The sequence below is a fragment of the Phyllostomus discolor genome, chromosome 10 (genome assembly GCF_004126475.2).
Source record: "Phyllostomus discolor isolate MPI-MPIP mPhyDis1 chromosome 10, mPhyDis1.pri.v3, whole genome shotgun sequence".
In the NCBI taxonomy this organism is placed as follows: Eukaryota; Metazoa; Chordata; class Mammalia; order Chiroptera; family Phyllostomidae; genus Phyllostomus; species Phyllostomus discolor.
The window spans coordinates 12,548,331-12,570,450 of NC_040912.2; the positions used below are offsets into that span (position 1 = coordinate 12,548,331).

The 22,120-nt window shown below is 44.5% G+C and overlaps 1 protein-coding gene across 2 annotated transcripts in view; it reads right to left on the reverse strand.

The window, feature by feature from the left end:
* The window catches only part of SNX10 (sorting nexin 10), a 57,712-nt gene that overhangs the window by 12,676 nt on the left and 22,916 nt on the right, over positions 1-22,120 (reverse strand). For both annotated transcript variants that reach the window (XM_028525657.2, XM_036010466.1), the window contains exons 2-3: positions 16,374-16,420; positions 1,524-1,610 (exon numbers count right to left, since the gene is read on the reverse strand). In XM_028525657.2, coding sequence (XP_028381458.1) covers positions 1,524-1,610; positions 16,374-16,397 — 111 coding nt within the window. In that variant the 5' untranslated portion in view covers positions 16,398-16,420. The remainder of the gene's footprint in view (positions 1-1,523; positions 1,611-16,373; positions 16,421-22,120) is intronic.

A 22,120-nucleotide genomic window follows, 5' to 3' on the forward strand; every position in this document is an offset into this window, starting at 1 on the left:
TTCCCTCTCTAAAAATAAATAAATAAATAAAATCTTTAAAAAAAATTTAATTTCATTTTCAAAGGCATAATCATATATATTTGTGTTAAAATTTCCACACAAAATTTATATCTGGCGGGACTTTATGAGTAGAAGCAAAACAAAATCAAAATACAAAGTATACCCTGGCAATGGCCTTCAACCCAATCACCAAGAAGCACTTCTGAGTCTTCAGTTTGTTTATTTTCGAAGTTGGAGAGTGGTGGAAGGAAAATAAAGAAAAGTTTTATGTTTTATGGCTAGTTAACGATGGCATATTCAATCTACCAACCTAGCTACTTATCATGGGAAAACTAAAGGTAGCTGCGTATCACCTCACTCGTGCTGTGTAGTCACGAGAAAGCCTGGGCCTGTTGCTGTGTTCCCAAGAAAAGTCTAGACTAAACCAGGTGGGGAAAGTGACTCCATTCATGATCAGGGCCATTAAGTTCTAACATGTGGGGCAGATCCACCTTGCCACTCGTCTCCACAAATAAAGTTTTATTGGAACACAACCACACTCATTCATTTATGTCTTGTTCGTGGCTGCTTTCACCCTACAAGAGCAGAATGGAGTGGTGTGGAGGAAGACTGTGGAGCCCACAGATCTGAAGACATTTATTTACTACCTGGCCCTTTAAAGATTTATTTTTAGAGAGAGGGGAAGGGAGGGAGGAAAAGAGGGAGAGAAACATTGATCAGTTGCCTCTCCCATGCACCCCAACCGGGGACCAGGCCTGCAACCCAGCACATGCCCTGCCCAGGAATCAAACAAGGGACCCTTTGCTTTTCAGGACAACGCCGGTCAGGGCTACTACCTGGTCCTTCACAGAAAAAGTTTGCTGACCCTGTTCAAGATGATCACAGAAGGCCACGTACCACATGACACTGTTCACAAGATTATGACAGAGCATTCTTTCCAATTAAAGAACATTATTTCTAGTTATTTACTTGTGTTAATTACTCATAAGCTAGATTAGGGCAAAAAAGTTACACATATTCAGTTATTACTTCCTTTTTCTAATTTTTTTTATTTTTAATTTTTAAAAATTTTTTGTTGTCATTCAACAGTTCCTACTTTCTTATTCTACCTATAAAACACTACCCATCTCTTCTCCAGAGAACTCTACATCCTCTCAAAACAGAAGACACCGAGCAATATATTTATTTGCTGGAAATGTGCTATAACAGATCATAAATACTATTAATGAGGTATAAATATTCTTTAACCATGAATTTTATATGTATTTGCATTTTCATGAAGGCACTACACATTAAAATATTAATATTAACACAGGTGCAATAAGGAATTCAAATAAGAAATTTTCAACTTTAGGGGCCATCTTACAACTTCAAGATACAAGCATTAGCTGTGATCATTAAAACTCGGTTCTTTGAATTAAGATCACTTCACAAATTTCAGCTGGAAGTATATCATCCTATCCCATCAAACAGGCCTACTAAAACTTCCTACGATTCCCATGGACGACTGATTGCATACTTACATGAATGCATATCTCGTAGTCGATGTAGGAATGCCAGAAGTCCTCCTTCTGAATCCTAGGGTCTCGAACCCAGACACTCACGAACTCCTGTAAGGGCATCATAAACAAAGAGCTGTGTTTCAGGGCTTCGAGTAGGGACTGGCAACAGATGAGAGAAATAGCTGCACTAGAACAAAACGGAAATGAACTCTAGCCAATGCAGTCATGGTTCTTTAAAAAAACAAGAAGTGAATGAATTGGGCTCCATAGGAAGTCCCCCCGCCCCCGGGAAAAAAAAAAAACACTTTTGCCACAAAATGGAATTTTTAAAAAATAATGCAAAGCCAAGCTTGTTGCGCTTCTGGAGAGTTTTACGTGTAACAAGAGGGTAGTAAGAAAGTATATTTTAATCATGAAAAATAGGTTCATGTTTTTCTCAAATTTTAAAAGTGGTCATTTCTTATTTTCTTAATCGTTCTAAATTTAAACTGTAGGCCCTGCCTCACCCATCACTCACTCCCGACAGCACAAATGAGAAAAAGCAGCAGAGGTCATGTGAAAGGCGAGCCATGACCATGCACGAGGACTCTGTGTGTGCCCCCAGCATCAGGAGGGAAAGCTCCATTTAAAAGTATGACAACGTGGCCCTGCTGCTGTGGCTCACTGGACTGACCACCAGCCTGAGAACTGAAAGGTCGCCAGGGTTCAACCCCCGGTCAGGGCGCAGGCCAGGTCCCCAGTTGGGGGTGTGCGAGAGGCAACCGATCGATGTCCCGTACGTCAATGTTTCTGTCCCTCTCTTCCTCTCTCCCTTCCCCTCTCTCTAAAAGTAAATAAGTAAAATCTTTAAAATAAACATGATAGCATGTATAACAAAAAAAATGCATTGTTTGGCTTGATAAATTTTAAAGTATAATTTATTCACTTGGGGATTATAAATTTGTTCATTGAATCTAATTTTCAATATTTTAACTTTTTGGTTAAAAAAGAGGGGCTTCCAGGCTGAAATTTCAGCCGCTTCTTACTGCTTTGCTTCAGCACTTGCGAGAGGCCAGCTACAATGCCCTGGAGCGGAAGCCACAGGGAGATGGTGGGGTTTTCAGGACAGAGCACCTCCATGCTACCATGCAGATGGTGAAATGAGAATTTTCAGTACAGAGTATTTTTTTTAATTTTATTATTTTTTATTGACTTTAGAGAGAGAGAAAAACACATTGATTTGTTGTTTCACTTATATATGCATTCCTTGGCTGCCTCTTGCCGGGGATCGAACCCACAACCTTGGCATAACCAACCAACGGAGCCACCTGGCCAGGGGAGTACAGAGGATTTTTAAAAGGAGAAAACTAGTCCACACTCCCTGAAAATAATTTTTGCCACCTATCAGGTCTCACCTTCTAAGACATGAGCTTTGTTCTTGCCTTTGAGAACTCTGCCCCACAGCTTGCCCTCAGTAGGTAAGGATTGTAAGTTAATGTTCCAAAGAGTCTTCTTTCTAAAAACTTTATTTGTGTACTTTTTAATATTTTTATTGATTTTAGAGAGGGAGGGAGGAAGAGAGATTTGTTGTTCCGCTTATGTATGCATTCATTGGTTGATTCTCATATGTGCCCTGACCAGGGATCGAACCTACAACCTTGGCATATTGAGATGATGCTCTAACCAACTTAGCTACCCAGCTTGTACTCATTATGTATTTTTAATGTCATTTAGAAGACAGGCAATAAAAATAAGGTAACAATATAGTGATACTCAATGTTTTGGCCATTACTTCTCAAAAGCACGTTCTAAATTGTAAGAGGCACTCTAAAAACAATTGCTAAAATGAAGTATTTGTCATAGCCCCTCATTCTGTAGAGTGCGATTGGGTCAGAGGCAAAGAACATGCTGCCCAGAAATGGAAACGGAAACGAAACCCAGGCAGCGCGCCGCCGGTCAGTGCGCCTTTCCCCTCGTCTCCGGTCTGTGTGTGTCTGTGCGGGTAACTCATCTTCCTGAGGCGCTTTTCACACATCCACGGCTCTTAGGAGGAATGGATCAGTCATCAGTGAGTCAGGGGACAGGAGGACAAACAGGTTAGGATTAGGAGAGAAGACCAGGGTCCAGAGCAGCCGTCCCTCCAAACACCGCGCACGCTCGGGGCTGCTTGCTTTCACGGCCCCGGGGTGCTTTCGCCCTCACGGGCCCTTCTCCAAAGCACAATATTCCAAATCAGACCTTACGACTTTCCTGGCACAAAGACGAATATATTGCTATTATACAGTAAAACCTTTTCCTTGACCTAAAAGATCATTTTATTTTTCTGATTAAAAAAATGAAAACAGCCCTGGCTGGTGTGGCTCAGTGGACTGAGTGCCAGACTGCGAAGCAAAGGGTCGCTGGTTCGATTCCCAGTCAGGGCACATGCCTGGGTTGTGGACTAGGTCCCCAGTTTGGGGGGTGTGCGAGGGGCAACCACACATTGATGTTTCTCTCCCTCTCTTCCCCTCTGTCTAAAAATAAATAAATAAAATCTAAAAAAATGGAAACATTTTCTTGGGCCCCAAAAGGTAGTCAGGGCCCTGGGCACGGGGCCTGACGACAAGGTCGGCCCACGCTCCAGGCCAGGCAGCAAGCTGCCAGCAGCTGACGAGGTGGTCCAGCCCTGCGCTGGGCCAGAGGGGCTCCCAGTCATCAAGTCCCATGAGAGCCACACTCCCGCACAGGGTCCCGGCAGCTCCGATTTTCCGCTGGGGAGGCGGAAGTACCAAGTATACCAAAAGGGAAATGAAATGTTTCCAACAACTCGGTGTCCCCTGCTAACGGAAGACATGCACGGTTACTGAAATAGGTGGGCCTGTGCACAGATGAAACAAAAGCAACAGATAGAAAAACACATTTGTCAATTCGCTATAAAGTTGTGATTTCAAAATCATGTTTCTGAACTTAAGCTATAAAATCCACAGCTCTGCACATTCCTAAACACTCAACATATTATTAACCAGTGATAAATGATGACAAATTGTTCTGGAAAAAATCAGGGCTTTCCCCCCCTAGTTCTCTGCTATTGTTCAGTTGTTAACACACACACACTTTGAGTAACATGTCTCTCTTCGTGGAAAGAACACTGAAATTATGGTCACAAGGCTAGGGGAAAACTCCGTCACCTACTTCTAGTTTATGAACTTATTCACTGAGCCTCTGTTTCCACATCTGGAAAATGGGAATAATGCCCGTCCAACCTATCTCCGCTGTTTAGTATGAGAATCAAATTATAAAATACTGGTGAAGACACCAGGAAATTTTTCATTAGGTGCTACGTGAATATAAAGTATTATTACCCTTTTCTATGTAAAGTATTACTACATACAAAGAGAAACACACACCCAAAGCACAGAGGTCTTCATACAAACACTGGCAATCAGCAATTAAGAAAAGGTTAACCAAATGTATATGTTCTTTAAGAGGTTGATTGATTGATTGATTGATTGATTTAGAGAGGGGGGAAGGGAGGGAGAAAGAAAGGGAGAGAAACATCGATAGGCTGCTTCTCGTATGCGCCCTGACCAGTAACCAAACCTGCAACGCAGGCAAGGGCCCTGACCAGGAATCAAACCGGCAACCTTTCGATTTGCAGGACGACAGCCAACCAACGGAGCCACACCAGTCAGGGCTCTATGTTTTTTAAAGTAAAAATCATCAAGGACCCAGTAGCAAACACTCTAAAACTGATTTTTCAGCGAAAGGCGGAATGACCTTAAAGACTTCACAACACTTACTCAGGGCAAGCCCTTCGGAATATTTGTAAAAGGAATGGGCAGCATAGTGACAAATTTGTGAAGAATCCCTTTTCTCCGTCTCACTGGGATGGAATTCTCAGACCCTACCGTTAGTACTATGTATTAAGTATAATCTTCACACACTCAAAGTTAACTGTGATGCTAAGACTCCAAGTACTTTTTCAATCCCAAAAATCTTTAACATGGATAGAGTGCTGAGAATCAGTCTTCTCCTGTGCATGGCAAATTTTTTTTCTTCCTCCTCGTTCTCTTAAATGTTGCTGTGGCCCCAAGAGCCCCCATCCTCCCCCCTCCAGGCTGCTATTCCTCACACCCTGTTGTAATGCCAGGGTAACCTTACCCAAACATGGGTTCCGGCACCCAGCATGAGCTGATGATTCCACCCGCAGCCCAGTCCAAGCCACGCACCACACATCCAGCCTCTTGCTTAGATTGCCCGACCTGGAAGTCCCACCCTTCCCACATTACCCTGCTCCCCATCTCATCCCCAGCAAACCCGGCTGGAAACCCAGACCTCTCTCTTTAAATCACCTCCCCAAGTCCTCCAGGTCCCCCCTCCTTTGAACCCACCCACACCCTGTTCCCTCTGCTACTGCTTTGGTTCAAGGACTGCTTGCCCGGCATTACTGCAAGGGCTGCTAAATGATCTCCGGACCTGTATCCAATCCATCCCCCATGCTAAGACAAGAATGACTCCAAAGCACACATCTGATGATTAACCTGCTAGAAATCCTTCAAAACCTGCCCCCTAACCTTCAAGATCAAGTTCAAACTCCTAAGCTAGCACAAGAGAGCCTTTCATGGCTTTCACTCTGCTTATCTCCAAAGGCTAGGCTCACGTCCTCACACCCAACCCACAACTTCACACCCGCATGCCTTTTTTGAACAAGCTGTTCTCTCCACCTGGACAGCTGTCCCCACCCTGCTGTCTCCTTTTTTCTTCTTTGTTGTCTTCTTTCTTTTATTTTCTGCTAACTCGAACTCATTTTTCAAAATGCAACTCAGTCTCTGGAAATCCTCAGATTCATGCAGTCTGTTTACAAGTGTGACCCTCCTCTGAGCCCCCAATGCCTCTGGGCAGACTCCAGGCGCCCACCCTGCTCACGACACCTCAACACCTCGCTGTACAGTAACTGCCCATAGCTCGCCTCTACCAGATGCTAAGCTCCTGGACAGTGGCTTAGGCTGTCGTGTCTGACCTGAATGCCTGGCACATCCAATGTGTTCTATTAATGTCGCTTAATGAATAAATAAATGCCTGCAGGAATGAATGAATGAATTGCCTGCAGGGGTGGAGGGGGGACAAGATCAAACTTTAGTGGAAATAAAAGCCTCATCCACTTGGGTTCCTGGGCTCCATGAATTAGTGATAGTTGGTCTAAAGTTTATCTTAATTTAACAAACCCCTCGCACTGAGGGTGTGCCAATTAACAGCTCGTGGCGGCAGGAGCAATGTTGAAGATCTGGGAGAAGTAACTGTTTTCGAGCACCCTGAAGAACTCCAGAAGCACCTATTTACATAGAAATAATTGAAAATCATTCTGATAGCTTCAATAACTTGGGCCCCCGAAGGCCTGCGCCAGACAACAATTTGTTTGCCTCTTTGGACTTAAAATATGTACTTGAAAGTAATAAAAGTACACTTATTTTAAAATATTCTATGATTCAGGCGGGCCTCCCCTCCCCGCCCCCTGCAATTAGTAGAAATTAGTGGAGTTCCACCACGCTTCCAGCCACAAACAGTACGCCCAGGAAGCCAAGGTTCACCGATGATCTCTTAATTAGACACATCCCTCACGACGCTGCCCCCATTCTTCAAGGGCACGCCGGCAGCCTGTCAGCCACAGAGGACAGCGCGGAGTTCCGTACCTAGAATCGTATGGATTTCCTATGAAAATTGCTTCAGCAGCAGCAGTTACTCAATTTAATAACCTTATTAAACACTTTAATGACTTCTTGGGCCTAATGACGATATCTAGCATGAAGGGAGAAGCCAAGCAGATTAAAATTAAAAATTTAAACGAACTGATCCCTGCTATGCTGCGTGTGAAAACGAGCTTCTGGAGAGAGACCACTCGGCTCCTGGAAAATCTAACCCCTGTATTCACTTCTCATAATCACTCTTTGGTTTTAATACACGACCTCTCCCCGCCCCCACCCCAAGTTCGGCCTTTATCCACTTACCCACCTACGTTGTGGGGTTTTTTTTTCCTTCTTAGCCCTGATAGGAGATGAAATTAACAATAAAAATGACGGTATTGTACAGGACACTGATGCACGCCAGGCACTGTGACAAGTGCTTTACACACGTGTTCCTTTTTTCTTTACAACGGTCCTGAGAGGTCAGTAATATCATCGTCCCATTTTACAGGTAAGAAAAATAAGGCTTCTAAAGCTTAGGCGACTGCCCAAAGTCAAATGGCCAATAGGCTGAGCTAGGTTCCAACCTCAGGTCCTCCGTGCTCCAAAGCCTGGGCTCTCAAACGTTCTATCTAGTGGCTCTTTAAGCAATAATATAAATCTCTGTCATTTCAAATTTCCCTGTAACTGCATTATTTTGGAGAGGGAAACATTATCTTCTTTGCTATTAGCTAAAATACCAGTTGAAATAACATGCGCTTCTGAAACTCTGTACCATAGGCTTTGTATTTCATCCTTATATTTCTAGCACCAAGCACAGTACTAGCACATAGATGGTGCTCACAAAATGTTTGAGAACTAATATGATTACAAAGAAGATTTTTTAAAAAAAGGGTGTACAGCTTCTATGGGCTGAAAGTTATAAGAATGCTGTTGAAAGACATCAAAGAAGCATATACTTCTTTGTATACATCTATATAAGTACTGTATCATATCTATACTGTGTTCACATGTTAAAAGACTCACCAGCCCTGAGTGGTGTGGTTCAGTGGGTTGGGCACTGTCCTGCAAGCTAAAAGGTCACCAGTTCGAATCCCAGTCAAGGTACATGCCTAGGTTGCAGGCCAGGTCCCGGTTTGGGGGCATGCAAGAGACAACCAATCGATGTTTCCCTCCCTCTTTCTCCCTCCTTTCCTCTCTCTCTAAAAATAATTAAATAAAATCTTTTTTTAAAAAGACTCAACATAATAGACAAATTCTCCCCAAACTGATCTGTAGGTTTAATACAAGTTCTGTAAAAACCTCAGCAGTATTTTTTGAAGACACAGATAAGCATATGGTGACATTACATGGGATAGGAAAGACCCTAGAAGAGCCAGAACAATTTTGAAACAGAATGAAGTGAGAAGAATCCCTGTTGCTGAAGCCTACACAAATATGCCCAACTGATTTTTGACCAAGGTGTGAAACTAGTTCGGTGGAGAAGGGATCGTCTTTTCAACAAGCACCTGTAGACCTGGACATCCGCAGGCTAAACGAGGAGCCTCAACCTACACCTTGCCCCTCACCGAAAAACTCATACAAAATGGATCTTAGAGTGAAAGTCTTGGCCTTGATACCACCAGGACAATCAGTATAAGAAAAAAGTGAAAAACTGGACTCCCCAAAACTAGAAGCCTTTGCTCTGCCAAAGACCTCCATGAAGAAGTTGAAAAGACAAAGCACAGACCGGCGGAAAATATTTGCAAATTGCATATCCCTCCAAAGACTTGTATTTACAATATATAAAAATACATAAAACTCAACACTTAAAAAAAGCAAAGAATCCAATCAGAAAATAGGCGAAACACACGAAGAGACATGTCACCAAGGAAGACAGACAGATGGCAAGCAGGCACACGAAAAGATGTTCGACGTCAGTAGCCGTTAGGGAAATGCAAATTAACCCCACAGTGGTGTGTCATTACACACCTCTCCCGGCTTCCAGTGGGGTTATCACTGTGCTTTATTTTAGCCATTCTGATGGGGGTATCAGAAATTTAAAATTTCCACTGTGGTCTCGCTTTAATCTTTGTAGTACAAGCAAACATAACTGTGCTAAGTATAAAAATACTCAGATGACAAAAAAAGAAGAGACAAAAGCTAATAAAGCAGAATTTCTAGGTATTAGTGAGGATTAATTTCTCATAGCCTTGAGAATTTTCTGTCACAAAAGTGAAAACTTGTTTCTTTTTGTGCTCACTTTCTCGGGACCTGATTTTTCCTATTCCGAAGTAGTGTTTTACATGTTTATGTATGTACTGGAGATTCACGTACTCACTCATTCATTCATTCATTCATTGATACAATTAAAATGTATGGAATACAACTCTGTGCTACACAGCTAATACTTACAGAACTTAATGTCTTACCCACCAGAATTCTATTCGAGACTTCCACACAACAATCTCAGAACTAAAATTTAGCCATTTTACACACTACATTCTTTACAAATATCAAGTTTGTGGTTAGTTTTTTTTTATTTTCTGTTTTTAGTTTTTACAATTTTATTTATTTATTTTCAGAGAGGGAAGGGAGAGGGAGAGAGAAAGAGAGAGAGGGAGAGAGAGAGAGAGGGGGAGAGAGAGAGAGAGAAGGAGAAAGAGAGAGAGGGAGAGAGAGAGAGAGAAACATCAATGTGCGGTTGCTGGGGGTCATGGCCTGCAACCCAGGCATGTGCCCTGACTGGGAATCAAACCTGCGACACTTTAGTTCGCAGCCCGTGCTCAATCCACTGAGCTACACCAGCCAGGGCTTACAAATAGCAAGTTTGAAAGGCAGAAGGAATGTCTTTATTCCCCAATATTCTCTTCCTTTATTCCCTAGTAATACTTATGACAACCTAAAAGACATACCACAAGGATGCTACTTCCACTTTAGAGCTTGGAGTGTGTTTAACGCCATGCCCTTGCAGGTCTGGATGATGGTTTTTAAGAACGCTTTTATTACTTCAGGTTAAACAACCGTGGGTAACATTCAGGTAGACCTGGCTTTAACAGGACTTCATGACGTTGCAAGTTTCTTTACTCCAGTGATGCCCAAAGTTAAGGAGTTACTTCTTGGTCTCACATAATGCATTAGGAAAAGTGCAATGGAAAAATTCATCTTTTGCAACAAGAAATAACTGCCAACCTGTGTTACACTGCACCACCAGGACCCAATCAGTAAAATCCTGAATGTGAAAACCTCTACAGGACAAAAGATGTGGTTTATTTAACACACAAATTGCAAAAGGGAAAAAAGGCAGAATCGGTGACTGTAAAAGCAGTATACTAACCAGACACAATGTGGTCCTTATTTGGATCGTGATTAGAACGAGCAAACACATAATTTTTTTTTCTTCAACATAATCAGGGAAACTTGAAGGCTGCCTGAACATTTGATGGTGTGAAGGAACTAATGTTCATTATTTAAGGTGTGATAATGTGGTTTGTTTCTGAGAAGGGTCCACTGTTAGACATGCATACTGAAATGCTTACAGATGAAACTCCAGAATGTCTAGAATTTGTTTCAAAATCATGCACCGTGTCGGGGTGGGAGGAAATGGGTGGGGTTGGGCAATGGCATGGTCACAAGTTAATAATGTGTTAATCGTTGTAACCTTCGGTACATAAGGGTTCATTATGTTAGTCTCTCTACTTCGTGTATTTTTGAAATTTCGTAATGAAAAAGCAAAAGAAAAAGTAAAAGAAAGGAAGGGAGGAAGAGAGGGAGGGAGAGGATCCCCAGCAGACAGCTTTAGAAAAAGGAACCAAAGTGGCATTTGAAAGTGAAAGTAAGTCAGGAATATGGATCTGAAAATGTTAACCATTTGTTTAACATTATTGACACCATTCGCATGATATTCTAATACTTGCCTACCTTTCACAGATTTTTTTCATTGTTATAAAAAAAAACAATTGTATGTGATTAAAGATATATTTACACATAAAATTTCACCTACTCAGGACTTTTTATATATATTTTACACTTTATGTATATATAATTGGCATATATATATATAATTTTAACACAAATGGGAGTATGCTATAAATACCATTTTGTACCTTCCTTTATTCACTGCATATTCTTTTAGAAACATTTATATTTATATATGATTCAGTGTTATTTGATTTAAAACAAAGTTTATTTTAGAAGTGTTTCAGATACACAGAAAAATTGTGAAGATAGCCCTGGCTGGTGTGGCTTAATGGACTGAGTGCCTGCCTTCAAAACCAAAGAGTCGCAGGTTCGATTCCCAGTCAGGGCACATGCCTGGGTTGTGGACCAGATCTCCAGTAGGGGGCATGCAAGAGGCAACTACATGCCTACGTGTCCCTCCCTTCCCCTCTCTAAAAATAAATAAATAAAATCTTTTTTAAAAATTAATAGCTGTATGTCTATAACCTTTAAAAAATGTGAAGGTAGTAGAGAATTCCCATATATCTCAATCCCAGTTTCCCTGTTATTATATCACATCTGATCAGCCCGGAGCAAAGGAGGAAGAAAGACACTAAATAAATTTAGTTTCAGGGAGTGGGACAGTGTTTGTCTTGTCACTTCCCTTCAAAGTCCCCAGTGTCACAGGACACCAGATAGAAGACACCCGGCTTATGGGATATTCTTTAATGATATTCACTGGTCCAGCCAAGTGCGTGTCCAATCAGTTTCCCACTATCAAACCATGCTCCCCCAGAGCAAGCCTCAAACGTTAGCGTCAGGCAGCATACCGTACCTCAAGGATGTACATGTTAACCTTAGATCCGACACATGCAAAACGGAAGCACATCCCTCCCATCTGTCCCTGTAGGGCCCTGGCTCCTCCCTGGTAGCGGGGTCCTCCTGGTGCCTGAAACTCTCGTGGCCCACGTGTGTCTGCTCCAGTCAGGACATCCCTATCACAGAGCTGATGAATGTATTGTCACCAAGGTACCGATAACTGGCAGCTGCCATCGCACTCAGAGTGAAGCAAGTACACTCTCTAAAGGTAGAGTTCCAGCACTGTGACCCGGGAGAGCAGAGGAAATAGACCCCTACACACACGTGAGATGCACACGCCCTTCCAGTGCCACCACAGAGGGAGCAGCGACCCATTTACACCAAGTGAGCCCTGGGCAGGGGAGCAAACCCGTGCCTTGGAGGGGCCAGAATGTCAGACGCCATGAAGCACTGTCCAGCAGGAGGAAACTGCCTATTCCCACGTCACCAGGGATGAGCCCGACGTGGCCGGAAGCAAGGGTCTTCAGTAACGCAGAAAAACCAACCCGCGCCTGCTGGACATCAGCACACACAAAGAACAGAAATGCCTGACTCCACAAAAGACACCACCCGAGACGGGCTCCCTGTCACAGACACCTGCCTTTTCATTAGGATTCGGGGTTCTGTCTCATTAAACAGAAGGGTTGATTCAGTTGGGTCCACCTAATTATTCTTATTAAAATATGTAACCATAATATTTTAATTGTAAATTAAAGTTGCATGCATGAATGAATCTGAATTCATTTTAATTTTACAATGGCCCAGTGCCAAGGCCATTTTTATGGGGAAGATCCATCAGCTCGGATACTGCTCCCCTGGGAATTCAAGCCCATGTGCAAATGGAACATGTTTAACTAACAAGAGAGACTTGCACTCCCTGGTCTCCTTTCTCTAGATTTATTACAGTCATAAAGCTATTTTAACAAGAGAGGCTGCATTGGGTTCCACACCCTCCAAATCTTAAAAAAAAAAAGCAAAAAAAAAAAAAAAGCACCAAACTTCTAGGCTGGCACTACCAGTTAGGCAGACCAGAGCTGTCACTCCCGGGCTATTTGAATCTTGAACCAGGATGGTAAATAGCTTTCAATTCAAGTGCCACCCTCGTGATTAATTAGTGCTGTCTGCTGTGGGTGCATGAGCTTACACACACACCACCCCTCGGTCTGGATTCTAGAATAATCGGTGCTATTGCATTCAGCCCTTCCCCATTTGGTTAGGTGCGACCTGAGTTATTTCCCACTAAACAATATTAAAGCCTCGGCTACCACCTCCCCCACTTCGAACTGGCGATGAGGACAAGGAGCCGCTAGGGTAGGCAGTGAGATAAAAACACCTTTGACCAAGGAGGCTTTGGAAAGGCCTCTTCTGGACTTCTAAACTGAGGCCTGAGGGTAAAGGGGAGTGAGACAACGGGGTGTGGAGGCTGGGGGAGGAAAGATTGCTCCAGGCAGTGGGAAAACACCTGTGAAAGCCCAGGGGCCCAGAGTGTAGGGCAGTCAAGACTCAGAAATAGCCCTGGCTGGCGTAGCTCAGTGGATTGAGCGCGGGCTGAGAACTAAAGTGTCGCAGGTTCGATTCCCTGTCAGGGCACATGCCTGGGTTGCAGGCCATGACCCCCAGCAACTGCACATTGATGTTTCTCTCTCTCCCTCTCTTTCTCCCTCCTTTCCCTCTCTAAAAATAAATAAATAAAATCTTAAAAAAAAAAAAAAGACTCAGAAATAAGTTCCACAGTGAAGAGTGTGAAGCTTGCCGGGGTGGGCCGAGGGGCAGAAGGGGAGCCTGGAGGGGGGAGCAGGCCCAGAGCGTAAAGGGCCTTAGAAACCTCAGGGAGGAGTTTTGACTTTGTCCTAAGAGCGATGCGCTAGAAGCCAGATCCCTGTGGCCACGTGTGGAAACCAGGCTGATCGGTGGTGAGCAGCCCATTACAGCACATCCGGAACCGAGCCTGACAGGGTTATCTCCAGCTGAGAGGTTCAAGCCAAGTCCCGAATGTTACGCCTCTGTCTCCCTACAGTATTTTTTTTTTCCTTTTCAGTTGAAAACCTCTCTAGTTTAAAATTTCTTCATGCTATAGTATCGCATAGTTATTTATAATAAAGGACTTTTGCAAGGTCAGGAAAATGCTTCCTTTATGTAATTGGTTAAAATTGGTGTCTAGTTTTTATTCGTTGACATGAGTTCATAATAAAAATCAAGTGATTAAACCAACCCAGCCAAAAAAAAAACAAAAAACAAAAAAAACTTCTTCTAATTGGAAAAAAAGTCTTCATGGATTTCATTGGTGGCTTTCCCCGAAGAGAACAGCTTTTAAAATGCGCCTTTGCGATAGTGCTGGAGACCAGCGGGAGGCTCCTAAGCACAGCCTGCCCGGTGGTCAGGCCCCGGCAGGTAGGTAGTGAAGAAGTCACTTCGCCCAGGGGAGGTCTGGCCTCTGCCCTCAGCCCCAGGCAGGTGCCCTCCAGGTGCCTGCGATGTCCTGCCTGACAGGAGCATCTTCGTTGGCCTGGGCTTTGGCCCCTGGACAGTCTAACAATGTGAGTGTGATGGGGGCTCCGGGACACACTGTATCAGCTGCATCCTCTGAAGGAACTGGAAACTGAAGGTGTTAACTTGACCCCAGGACGAGTGGAGACGAAAGGTCAGCCACACTGTAAACACGGAGCCCCAGTAAAAACTCTGGAAACCAGGGCTTGGTGAGCCCCCTTGTGCACATTGTCACACATCGATACTGGGGAGGTGACTCCATCAGGAGAGGACAACCGGAAACTCCGCATCTGGACTCCTCCCCAACTTTGCCCTCTGTGTCTCTTCCTTTGACTGGCCCTAACTGGTATGCTTTCCCCATAAAAAAAAAAATGTAACCACGAGTACAATAGCTCTCAGTGAGTTGCGTGAGTCTTTCTCATGAATTAGCAACCTGAGGATGTCTGGGGAACCCGGGAGCTTACGATGGTGTCAGAAGTGAGGGCAGTCAGGTGGGGATGTGCGGTTTGGCCAGCCTCACAGGGAACGCACTTCCCAAAGCCAGCAGCTTGGCCCCAACATTGCCTACCAGAGGGACAGGGGAAAATGCTGGGTCTTGGTACCGTGTGCGGCTACCTCTGGAGTGTGCCGGCAGGAGGGAAGCAGGGGGCTGACAGAAAGGGGCGCCAGGTACCTTCTGGGGTGCTAAAAGCATCTATACCTTGATCCAAGTGATGGTTACATAAATGTAAGAAAAATCCACTGAGATGTACACATAAGATCAGGGCATTTTATGCACTTTACTGTACATAAGGTATGCCCAAGTTTCAAAAGTTAAAAAAACAAACAAACAAAAATGCTGCCTTTGGAAGTGGGGGAGGCCAGCCTGAAATTAAAGGGTGAAGAGGGCTGGACAACTGAAGAGAACCTGAACCGCAGGCTGGGCTGACGTGAGCGCTGGCAAAGAAATCTGTGGAGTGCTTCTCTGAAATGGATTGCTTTTGTCGTTGTTGTTTTATCGACTGGAGAGAAAGGGAAACTCAATTTGTTGTTCCACTTATCAATGCATTCATTGGTTGATTCTTATATGTGCCTTGACTGGGGATCAAACCTGCAACCTTGGTGTACTGAGACAACACTCTAACCAACTAAGATACTCAGCCAAGGCTGAAATGGATTGTTTAGTGCTTTAAATTTGGACAAGGTGAACTAAGGACCCTGTGGTTGTGTGTCTGTGTGTCTGTGTGTGTGTGTGTGTGTGTGTGTGAGAGAGAGAGAGAGAGAGAGAGCAAGAGTACGCATGCTCCCTAAAAAGGCCCACATACAACTGTTCGGTTTCATTAGGCTCACCTAGTGACGACATGTGTGGTACAACAGGTGGCAGGCGGGACAAACAGGTACTTCTGAGTGACAGCCACTCAGCAAGGGTGGATGCGGTGGCGGTCCCACTCTCTTCCCAGTCAGACGGGAGCTCGGGAAGCTGGGACTGGAGGCCTGGGAGGTCAGGCCGGGTTTGGGAAGGGACAGCTTCCCTGCTTATGGGACACCAAGCCACGAGATCCAAGAGGCGACAAGCAGGACAAAACCGAAAGTAATGGCAGACGGTTGCCCTGGGTGGTTACCAGATGTGTGGGTAGTGGGGCAACCGAGTAGAAAACCAAGAAAGTAGGACAGAGAGAAACTGAATGGGGGGGGGGGCGGGGTTTGGGAGAATTCTGAGTCATGGAAAAAGATACTTTTATAAGCAGTGTGAGGGAGTGTGCTGAGAAACAGCCCAGTCACTGGAACCAAAAGATAAGGGCCAAGGGCGCACCACGGCTGGGGAACGGCACTGTGGGTGTTCTGTTGGTTCATTAGCCCTCCTGCAGGAGACCCTACCGCATCCTGACTCTCTCCGCCACAGATTTATGGTCAGGGAATGAAGAACCAACCTGCAGCAGTCAAAATGCATGGACTATTACTATTTACGTCTGGATTTGTGACGACATACCTCTTTCTGTTGTTCTGGAAACATCTTCAGCACAGGACGAGATCAACCTGAAAAAAAAGATACCAGCACTGGGTGACATGGGACCTGAAGCAGATAAGCCCCTCGTGCCTTCCCACCCACATCCCCCGAGAGAGCCTGGCCCCCCTCAGTCTCTCGCAGGTAAACCTCTGCCGTTCCCTCCCTCCTATCTGCCGCCAGCGGGACCAAGGCCAACGTCTAATGGTCCACACGGGGCCTGGGGAGTTTGGGACACGGCACGTCCACGGAAGCTGGGTGATGACAGGCTCTCGACCTGGAAGGCCAGGCAGAGTCAGGCTGCAGTGGCGGCCTCGGTGACTCAGAGGAGGCTATGGGTGCGGGGAGCAGGGAGGCCCGGAGGGGCATGGGGGTGCCGGCTGGCAGCGAGACAGAGGGAAGTGGAAGGTGTCCGAGAGAGAGAGAGAGAGAGAGAGAGAGAGAGAGAGAGAGAGAGAGAGAGGGGGAGAGGGAGAGAGAGAGAGCCACCAGCAAGATCAGTCCTGGCAGTTCCGCAGCGACCCAGCCTCTCCAGGAACAGGCCATTCCCATGGCACTTAAACTACCCCGCTGTTCAGATAACAGATGACATGGCCCAAAGGGGGACAAATGTCTTACAAATCCACACCAAAGAGTATTCCTATAGAAAAACGAGCCAAGGCTATCCATAAACAAAGATTACCAACTCCCAAAACAAAAACAATAAAGGCCAAACTCAACAACTCAAAAACAGAAACAACCTGATTTAAACATGGGCAAAGGACTTGAACCAACATTTCTCCAAACACATATGCAAATGGCCAAAAAGTATATGCAAAGATACTCAAAGTCACTAATCATTAGGGAAACACAAATCAAATCCACAATGAGTCATCACCTCACATGCATTAGGATGGCTTTTATTAAAAAAAGAGAAAACAGGACATGGAGAAACTGGAATCTTTGCACCCTTGCAGCACTGGTGGAAGTGTAAAATGGTGCAGCTGCTGTGGAAAGGTCCTCAAAAAATTAAAAGTAGAATTACCGTATAATCCAGTAATCCCACTTCTGGGGATGTATCCAAAAGAATTCATTAAAAGCAGGATCTCAAAGAGATACTAGCACACCTGTGTTCACAGCACTACCATTCATAACAGCCAAGATGGGAGGCAACACAAGTGTCCACAGACCAACGAGGGGACAAGCAGTGTGGTGCGTATATGCCGGGGAATACGACTCAGCCTCTGAAAGGGAGGAAATTCTGATACATCTGCAACAGGCTGAACCTTGAGGATAATGTGCTAAGTGAAATAAGCCAGACACGATAGCCAAATCTTTGTGATTATATGACTTATAGGAGGTTTCTAGTCCAATTCACAGACACAGAAAGTAGAATGGTGGTTGCCAGGGGCTGTAGGGAGGGGAAAGTGGAGAATTCTTATTTAATGGGTACAGAGTTTCGATTTTGTCAAATGAAAAATCTGGAAATCTGTAATACTTGATACTATTAAACTATACAGTTAAAATGGGCAAGGTGGTAAATTTTATGTTTACTACCACAATTACAAATAAAGTTCTTGAGAAAAGGTTAATATCTATTTTAAACTTTTTAAAAAGATTTTATTTATTTATTTTTAGAGAGAGGGGAAGGGAAGGAGAAAGAGAAGGAGAAAAGCATCAATGTGTAGTTGCTTCCTGCACGCCCCCTACCTGGGACCGGGCCTGCAACCTATGCATGTGCCCCGACTGGGAATCGAACCAGCAGCCCTTTGGTTCACAGGCCGGCACTCGGTCTACTGAGCTACACGAGCCAGGGCTATTTTAGATATTTAACACAAGTGCAAATAAAAATAAGACACTGCTCAAGGATCACAAGAAATGGGACTGAATGCTGCTGGTAGGAATGTGAGCTCTTTCAGTATTTCTGAAAGACAATTTGGACACATGTTTTAAAAAGCATTTTTTAATTTTTGACTTTGACACAATTACTCCATGCTGGGAATTCAACCTAAAAAATCAGTCAGACATATACAAAGGTTTTTTTCTTAATCAAATAAAATGGAAACCTAAGTGTCCATAAGTAGTAGATGAGAAAAAAAAGGCCCTGGCTGATGTGGCTTGGTGGATTGAGTGCCGGCCTGCGAACCAAGGGGTCACTGGTTCGATTCCCAGTCAGGACTCATGCCTGGGCTGCAGGCCAGGTCCCCAGTGGGGGACACACGGGAGATAGCCACATGTTGGTGTTTCTCACCCCTTCTTTCTCCCTCCCTTCCCCTCTCTGAAGATAAAAAAAATTAAATTAAATTAAATTAAAAAGAAAAAATGAATTATGATAGAGCTACATAATAGAATATCTGTTAGCAAATTATGTTATAGAAGAATATTAAATTGTAGGGACTGTTCAAGAAGTATGAAGTGATTTTTTAAGTATGTTTTATTTCTTATTTACTTAAGAATCAGAGCCTACACATGACAAGTTAACAGTAGTCATTTCTGAGCGGTGGGATTCTGACTGGCTTTTACTTCTTTCTTTTCTAATTTTTCCAAAAGCTTACAATGCATTGTTATTTCTGTTTACTACCAGTCAGCAAACCACATACTTCTTATAAGAAAGTAACATTTGAAGTGCTCAATTACTTTTATTGTTCTTTCCTCCAAAAAAACAAGTAGCTAAGTTAATTTCACTTTCTGTGTTTGTTTCATTTCCTCCTACAACGTTGAACAATTTTTCTATTGAAGTAAAAAAAAAAAAACACTGACTTATTACTGTCATCGCATAAGGATATGCCATCAGCAGTTACTTTAAATTCAAAATTGAACTTAGCACTAGTTTTTCCTGGACCAGCTCTCAGTACTGCCTGGGTCTTTTGCACCCTATTGTGCGGGTCTCGGGTGGGTCTAGGGGGAGGGGCACGGCCCTCCCAAATCCCTTCTGATGGGGAGGCTCTTGGCAAGGGTCCTGCTGGAAGGGCAGCTCTACAGCTAACTTGGCTTTATATCACCGTCCACAGACACAGGTAACAGCATCAGTGATGGGCACTGGACTTTGGGAAAGCCAATCCACTGGTCAGCCTGGTGCCTAAGGCAAGGCCTGGCACAGAAAGGAGGAAGGGCTGGGCACTGGCTTCCCCCCACGTGTTTGGACTAAGAAACACCGTGAGACACAGCAGTCTCGGAAACCTGAGCCTAGGAGGCGATGTGAGAGAAACTGGACAGAGAATGATGTCCCAGCTGGCATTCTGAAGGAACCAGAGCTTACACTTAAACAGAAGCCATGATGTAGATAGAAGTCCTCGAGAGATATTAAAGACACTGACCACCGGAACAGCAGGAGTGGGAGCCAGCTCCAGCTGCTGCTGTCTGCAGGGCTGCCGGGAGCCAGTGCCCAGAGTTCTTAGTGTTCCAGTGGCTCAAGGGTCCAGTGTCTCCTGGGTCCCCATGCACGGTGTCCTTACCATAAGAACCCCTTTACTTGAGGAAACCTGAGGGAGATCCCAATGTGTACAATCAAAAGAACTCAACCGAAAAGAAAAGAGAGCTGCCCATACATGGACACTTGACGGAAGTGGGCAGCCCTGCACCTCGGGCACCAGCAGGACGCGCAGAGCCATCTGCCACCCAGGCCAGGTGGCTCTCCCTCGGTCTGGTCTCAGAGCTTTAAAAAGGCAGACCAAAATGGAAAAACAAGCAGGGCGCTGAAATTCAGTTAAATTTGGAAAGACAATAAAATTTCCATGTAAGTTTTCCACTTATCAAAAATATATATGTTGAAGAGGTTTAGTAGCCTAAGAAAATACTGGTTCATAGCACATAAAACAATGAAACTTGCTAATCTCTACAACGTAATCTCTACAATGAGTTCCATTTCTGGCCAAGAATACAATTGTTAGGCCAAATATAGGGTTCAAAACAAGAAAAAAAATACCAGAGCATTGCAACCTCACAGCTATTTTGGTGGCACTTAGAAGTGCTACCTTAGACTTACAGATATTCCCGACATCTATAGGCACCTATAGGCTAAATCTGACCTCCACCTCCCTTCATACACACACTGTGGAGAGCCATGGGCGGGGGGCGAAACACGACAGAATAAACAGCATTGAGGAAACAAGCCATGAAAAGCAGATGTGAGTGAGAAGAGTAACCACTAGACCAGCCAGACAGGTAATACTGAACTTCCTACCTGTGACATCCTGTCTCCTCAACACAACCCTAACTTCCCAATTCAAATCCAAATCTAGTTTCCACTCTTTCCCAAATGGTCTCCTTCCTTTTTTATGCTACTGAAGTTCTCCAGATTGGTGATTCATCCGAGCTGCTCATTTTCCTCTTTTAGAAAAGCAGACAAATCTCAGAAGTTAGGGGAAGGATATGACTAATTTAAACACCACTGTAAATCAGTTCCATCGAATTGCATTCGCTGCCTACCTTCGGCTGCTCACTCCCCTGCCCCAGGCCCACCACCACTGGGAGTTGTGATTAGAAGGGGAGAGAGGGGAAGCCGCTGACACTGGCACATATGGAGGACCTGGTGGGCTGATGTCTCCCTCAGTGACTGACACAGGATCGTGAAAGAGCCAAGAGCACGGCCTGCCTGCTGCACACCAGCAGGAAATGCCCTGCTCCCCTTGCCCGCCAACAACCGTAGATGGTTTTTCCACTCTCTGCTCACTCGACCTGTCCCCCTGATAAGAGGACTTTGCAGAAGCACTACCATGGCTTCCCATCAAAAGGCTACCTGAAGGATGGCATGGAAAGAATGCCTAGGATTCAATTTAACAAAAGAAGTGCAAAACATACACTCTGCTAACCACAAAACATTGTGGAAAGAAACTAAAGCTCTAAGTAAATGGGAAAACATCCCATGTTCACGGATCAGAAGACTTCACTTCGTTGAGATGGCAACTCTCCCCAAACGGGTCTGCAGACTCAACGCAACCCCTGTCAGGATTTCCAGCTGACTGCTTTGTACGGATTGGCACGCTAATTCTAAAGTTGGTATCTTCCTGCAAGCAAGCCAAAAGAGCCAAACCAATTCTGAAAAAGAAGAACAAAGTGGGACTCCCACTTCTTGATTTCAAAGCTTTCTACAAAGCAGCGATACTCAGAACAGCGTGGGACTGGCACGAGGGAACACGTAGATCGAAGGAACAGAATTGAGAGTCCAGGAGTAAACGCGCACCTCCGTGGCCGACTGATTTTCAGCGCGGGTGCCAGAACCACCCAATGGGAAAAGAGCAGTCTTTTCAACAAGTGGTGCTGGGATGAGTGGGTAGCCACACGCAAAAGAATGAAGTTGGACCCCTACCTTGTGCCCTATATAAAAATTAACTCAAGTAGATCAAGCACCTAACCATGAGAACAGAAACTGTGGAGCTCTTAGAGGAAAACACAGGTAAATCTCCATGACCTTGTATTTAGCACGCAATTCTTAGACATAATACCAAAAGCATAAGCAAGAAAAGAAAAACAGATAAATTAGACTTTATGAAAATTAAAAGCTTTTATGTTTCGAAGAACACCATCAAGAATGCGAGAAGTTAATGCACAGAAGGGAGAAGATGACTGGAAATCATATATCTGATAAGGAACTTGTATCAGGAATGTATAAAAAACTGGGTCCTGGCTAGTGTGGCTCAGTGGATTGACTACCAGCCTGCGAATCAAAGGGTCACTGATTCGATTAACAGTCTGGGCGTGTGTCTGGGTTGTGGAGCCAGTCCCCATAGAGGGGCACGTGAGAAGCAACCACA